The sequence below is a fragment of the Myotis davidii genome, unplaced genomic scaffold, assembly GCF_000327345.1.
Source record: "Myotis davidii unplaced genomic scaffold, ASM32734v1 scaffold1497, whole genome shotgun sequence".
Taxonomy (NCBI): Eukaryota; Metazoa; Chordata; class Mammalia; order Chiroptera; family Vespertilionidae; genus Myotis; species Myotis davidii.
Genome location: NW_006290147.1, coordinates 505551 through 511588, shown reverse-complemented (window position 1 = coordinate 511588; position 6038 = coordinate 505551). Strand labels below are relative to the sequence as shown.

Below are 6038 nucleotides of genomic sequence, written 5' to 3'. Positions count from 1 at the left end.
TTCCCAAACCACCTAACTTTTACTCATGCTCGTTCAGGAAATGTAAGCCCCAGGTCCAAATAACTAGCCCCTCATCCCTTCTCCCAGCCATGGGACAAGTTGAAGGGCATTTCTTCCCACTCACTCTTACCTGGTGACAGTGTCTCCACCCCATCCTCTTATTAGTCAATAGTTTTGCATAGACAAGAGGATTATTTAATCCTCAACCAGATTATTTTCCTAGGATTCACTGGGGGAAAATATACTTTCTCTTTACAAAAATAAATTTACCGCCTGGCCGGTGTGGCTCAGTGGTTGAGTGTTGACCTATGAACCAGGAGGTCATGGTTTGATTCCCGCTCAGGGCACTGGCCTGGGTTGTGGGCTTAATCCCCAGCGTGGGGCATGCAGGAGGTAGCCGATCAATGCTTCTCTCTCATCATTGATGTTTCTATCTCTCTCTCCCTTCCTCTCCAAAATCAATAAAAATATATTAAATAACAATAATACATTTACCATTTCATAGTCTAGAAGTCCTATTTATGATTCAACAAAATAAGTTCAGAGAAAAATCTCTTGAGGAAAAAAATACAACAACCCTAGTCCCTTGGACGTCACACAACACTGAAAAATAGAAAAGTCAAGGAGGGAAGCAAGAGAGAGGGGACCCCTGAGAGTTGTACTGAGCATAAAACCAATCTGTGATGCTGTAATTTGACTTTTCTTAAGTAGCCCTTGTAAGTTTCTCACACAGGCACGTAGGATATGAGATTGGCATATGAGGGGAAATGTTTACTAGCGGTTCTCAACCTGTGGGTCGCAACCCCTTTGGGGGTTGAACGACCCTTTCACACGGGTCGCCTAAAACCATCGGAAAACACATATATAATTACATACTGTTTTTGTGATTAATCACTATGCTTTAATGATGTTCAATTTGTAACAATGAAATTGGGGGTCCCTACAACATGAGGAACTGTATCAAAGGGTCGCGGGATTAGGAAGGTTGAGAACCACTGGTTTAAACACTCATGTCAGAGCGAAGGGAAATTTGGCGCTTACTGGTTAGTAAGATGTAAAATGGAGATGGAATCAGCGTCTCCTCTTTCAGACCTTGAGAGGCTGTGGTGATGCTGTCCGTGGTCTGCGCTCCGAGCATGCCAGGAATGAGGAAGCTCGGACAGAGCACCTATTTGTACAGAGTAACTCATGGGCGCCTGGGGTAGTTGTGTCCATCTGCTTAACTTACTTATACGGGCTTTTCGCTTTCCTTTCCAGTCTGTTCCTGGTGAAGCACCAAGTTGGGGGAATTTACCTTTAAACTGGTCTTTCCAGGAAAGCATCCACCTGCCTGGTGGTGACGGTGGGCTTTTGACGCCTGGCATCCCCCATCCGAAGTCACCGAATGAAGGCTTATTTAAGAGCTATGGTTTGGGGGGAGCCGCTGATCTGGCAGACCCCACTTCTACCGTGGGCCCCTCTGAGCTCTATGAGAAATGCAGAGTGTCCAACGCGCGGATCTATGGTGCTGGGGACCTGCTTCAGCCTCCTGTCCCTGGAGTCCTCTCTGATTACAGTGATCTGCAAACATGGAATAAAAGTGCTGCTTTGGGGAGAAATCCTCTTAACGACAACGGGTGTCCCAGTTACCCCTTCCCCCAGGCCGGCTGGCCTTATGACTTCCCTCCTCCCCAGAACGCTTTAGATCCCCTTTCTCAGCAGATTCCAGTGGAACCACCTTCAGCCAAAACTGGCTGTCTCCCGTTATGGCCAAGTTCAGGGGCGGATCTCTATGAAGAGAAGGTGCACATGGAGTTTAACAGCTACTACCCTCCCGCCACGTGCCACTCGCCTCAGGAAGACCCCTTCCTCTTTACCTATACCTCTTATCCTCACCACCAGTATTCGCTGCCAGGCAAGAGCAGCAAGTGGAATTTTGATGAAGAAATGAGGTACATGGGTCTGGATCACTACAACAACGAAATGCTTCTCAAGCGGGATCCTTTAAGATGAACCCAATCTGAACCGTGCACATATGTGCACGGTTCATACATATGTGATTTGGAGCAGTCACTATGGAGAAACAGTATGGAGGTTCCTTAAAAAAATTCAAACTACCACATGGTCCAGCAATCCTCTTCTGGATATGCGTATAGCCAAAGGAAACAGAATCACCGCCTTGAAGCGATATCAGCACCCCATGTTCATTGCCCCATTCTTGACAATAGGCAACATGTGGAAACTACTTAATGTCCACTGGTGGATGAATGGATGAAGAAGTTGTGGTACAAATATAAATAATGGAACACTATTTAGCCATAAAATAGAAGGAAATCCAGCCATTTGCTACAATATAGATGGACTGTAAGGGCATTATGCTAAGTGAAATAAGTCAGACAGAGAAAGACGAATACTATATAATTTCACTAGATGTGGAAACTTAAAAAAGAAAAAAACAAATTCTAGAAACACAGGTCAGATTTATGGTTTCCAGAGGCAGAAAGAAGGTAAGGGGAAGGGTTGGATAATTGGGTAAATATAAATTTATCTTCTAGATGAAAGCCTATAATCAGATCATGTTTTGAAAACCTTGTTTCCCAGTTATTGTACCCTATTTAATCCATGGCCACAAGATTTTCTCCTATGTTTTCTTCTAGCAGCTTTATATTTTCAGCTCTTACATTTAGGTGAGTGTTCCACGTCTCATTGATTTTTGTGCATGGTATAAGGTAACCAGGGTTGAATTTCATTTTAGTTTTGCAAGTGGAAATTGTCTGAGCACCATTTGTTGAAGCACAAGTTTTTATCACAATCTCTGGTTAACTGACTATCCAGAATCAGTTATGACTGCTTTTATGACTGCTCACAGGTAGGCTATTTGGTATACTATAATTCCATTTCCTTTTTTAGACAACAGTTTGTTTCTCCTGGAGTTGATAATTGTCTCATCCCATTGCTTAATTTCCTTTATAACTAACAATAGTTTATCCTCAAATACTGCCCAACCATAAGAGCCCTTTTGTTTATAGTAATTCATATTTTCCTTAAAGAGAGTCCTTCTGGAACTTTCCATTTCTCCTCAAATGTGGACAGATTGCTCTCTAATCCTGCTGCTCTGCTGCCATGCTGGTTTCTCTTCACCATCATCATTGGACCTTCTTTCCTCTCCTTTCTCTGGGATTCCATAACTTTTTTCCTTCTTGGTACATTCCCTATTTTTTAAAAAAATATGTTTTTATTGATTTTAGAGAGAGAAGAAGGGAGAGGGAGAGAAACATTGATCAGCTGCCTCCTGCAGACCCGGGAATCAAACCGGCAACCTGATGATGCTCAACCAACTGAGCCACACTGAGCAGGACTATATTCCCTAGTTTGGTGGAGCACATGCCACACTAGTTCCCTAAGGAAAGATGGGTGGAAGATACAATTTTGGGGCCCATGCATATTTGAAAATGTCTTACTTCTATTCTCATAGTTAAGTGATATTTTAACTGGGAATAGAAGTCTAAGTTGAAAATAATTTTCATTCAAAAATTTGAAGTTGCTGCTCCATTGTCTTCTAGCCTCCAGCATTACTAGCGAGAAGCCGGAAGCCATTTTGATTTCTGATCCTATGAACATGGCCTACTCTTTCTTTTTTGGAGATTTTAGGATATTTTTGTTACTTTTGGTTAACTGAAATTTCATGATAATGGTGTTGGTGTGGGTCTTTTTATTTTTTATTTGTTGTATAAGGTCCTTCTTGACACTTTTAACCTGATCATCCAGATCTTTCAGTTCTGAAATATGCTTTTGTATTTTTTAAAAATAATTGCTACTGTGAACATGGCCTTGGCCCTGGAGCCTGAGGGGGTGCCATGGGGTCAATGAGCACTGGCCCCAACCTACGCTCCCTGCATAAGTTCACAGAGAAACATAAACGGGTAACAACAGAAAATGGTATTGGAACAGCGGGATCATCAATTTTGCACAGGAAGCTTTGGGAGATGTTGTAGTCTCCTGAAATTGGGACAAAATTGAACAAAGGTGAGTTTGGTACTTTGGGAAGTGTGAAAGCTGCTAGTGAACTCTAGTCTCCTCTATCAGGAAAAGTAATTGGACTTAATGAAGCTCATGCAGAAAATCCAGGACTTGTCAATAAATCTTTTTATGAAGATGGTTGGCGATCAAGATGACACTGAGTAACCTTTCAGAACTAGGTGAACCAATGAGTGAAGAAGTATATGGGAAATACATAAAATCTACTGAAGAGTGAAAATGGGAACCCCTAAGAACAGTAGTATGAAACAACTTGATGTAACATAATTGTCTTAAATTAGTGGTGGACAAAAGATTTAAAAATAGCAGCTTTTAGTCGTACCACTGAAAAAAGAAACTACTTACAACAATGCTACAAATGATTGCAGATGAACAATATGCATCTTTTTACAACACCCTCTAATGTTTAGGCTAGGCTACAGTTATTCAGAATTCCTGAAATTACCTGTGGTAACAAGTAGTTATAAAACTTATGTAATTCAAAGATAACATTGTCATAAAACTTTTATAATGTAACTTGCTTACATCCATCTCTAGATTTGCCTCATAATACTCAATGGTCTTTCCATTGGAAATAACTGGCAGTGAAGACACGTTTTTATTAGTTGTACAGTGTTGGATAATTAACAGTACTACCTTAATTTTGCCATATGCTGCTTTTGCTGGTGCTATTTTTATACAGTGGAGCAATTGTCTTTGCAGGAAAATAAGAAACAGTCTAATAATAAAACATTCAACTTCATTAAAAATAATAATTGCCTTTTCTTTTCTTTTTCTGGTTCTTTTTGGAAATTCTTTTAGTTTGGTATTATACTCGACCAATTTTCCTTGGCACCTACTAATACGCTCACCCTGACCACTCCTCAAGTATCAACTATGCTTACGGAATAGCCACTGATTCTAAGAACCACACGTGGGCACAGAGAAAGTTACAAGACACAATACCTGACTGAAGGGATCCAGATCTATTTAGGTCAAGATAAAATACAAATATAGAAAGCAACTAAAGCCCAGGCAGTGTTGCTCAGTGGTTGAGCACTGACCCATGAACCAGGAGGTCAGGGTTCAACTCCTGGTCAGGGTGCATGCCCAGGTTACTGGCTCCATCCCCAGTGAGGGAGGCAGCCAATTGGTTCTCATCATTAATGTTTCTATGTCTCCCCCTCCTTTCCTCTCTGAAATCAATCAAAAGGCATAAAAATAAATAAAGGGCAACTAAAATGGGACCATGGTTATTATTAATTACTATAGTATGGAAGTTTATTATTTTTGATACTGTCGTGATCCATATGTGTCATCCATCTATATCCTATTTAGCACTTGGCTCCATGCAAGGCTCCCGGAAATGCTCAGTATGTGTAATTAACAGAATGGGTCCAATGGAAAGGCATATCAAAGGTTAATCAAAATCAACAGTGGCGACGATCATTCTGACTTGGATGAACATGTAGTAAGAATAACAGGTCCAAAGTAGAAACAGAATTAGTTCTACTACCTTTGTTTTGTATAAAAACATTAAAGTCATTTATCATTTAGTTCAAGGTGGCAGACCGTATTGACACTTTTGTCACCCCTTCTGAGAGCTTAGTAAGTAATAAAGTATAGGAATATAGTTAACCCATGAGCCAAGAGAACATAAGGGAGATAAGTGCACCAGAAATGTCAGCAAATTTCTGGGCAATGGGTGGTGGGTGGAGCACATACTGACCTGTACTGAGGCTCAGGGGTGAAATGGAGGGGGACAGAACTCTGGAGAGGCTGTGAGCTTGATGTCACTGCGCTGCAGGGTAGGAAGGAGGGCAGGGGGCACTGAAAACGGTGCCAACCCTGGAAGGTCCTTCCACAGGTCAGCTGCTCCCAGCCAGGCCCTCTCCCAGCAGGCATCCACCCAGACACGGACCCTAGGGAATAAAAAACTAAAAAAATAAACATAAAGCCCAAGAGTTATCTCAAAAGACATGGAATTAAGTATTCTAGGAGGAATAAGACTTCCACTAGGGTGCTTGTTCCCCAGTGGAAAG

At 41.5% G+C, this 6038-nt stretch overlaps 1 protein-coding gene across 1 annotated transcript in view; it reads left to right on the top strand.

Moving 5' to 3' along the window:
- Nucleotides 1-2079, top strand: part of GCM1 (glial cells missing homolog 1) — a 17997-nt gene extending 15918 nt beyond the window's left edge. Inside the window, exon 7 of the mRNA XM_006763193.2 lies at nt 1258-2079. Within this exon, the coding sequence (XP_006763256.1) occupies nt 1258-1992 (735 nt within the window). The 3' untranslated portion in view covers nt 1993-2079. The remainder of the gene's footprint in view (nt 1-1257) is intronic.
- Nucleotides 2080-6038: the final 3959 nt, after the last annotated feature.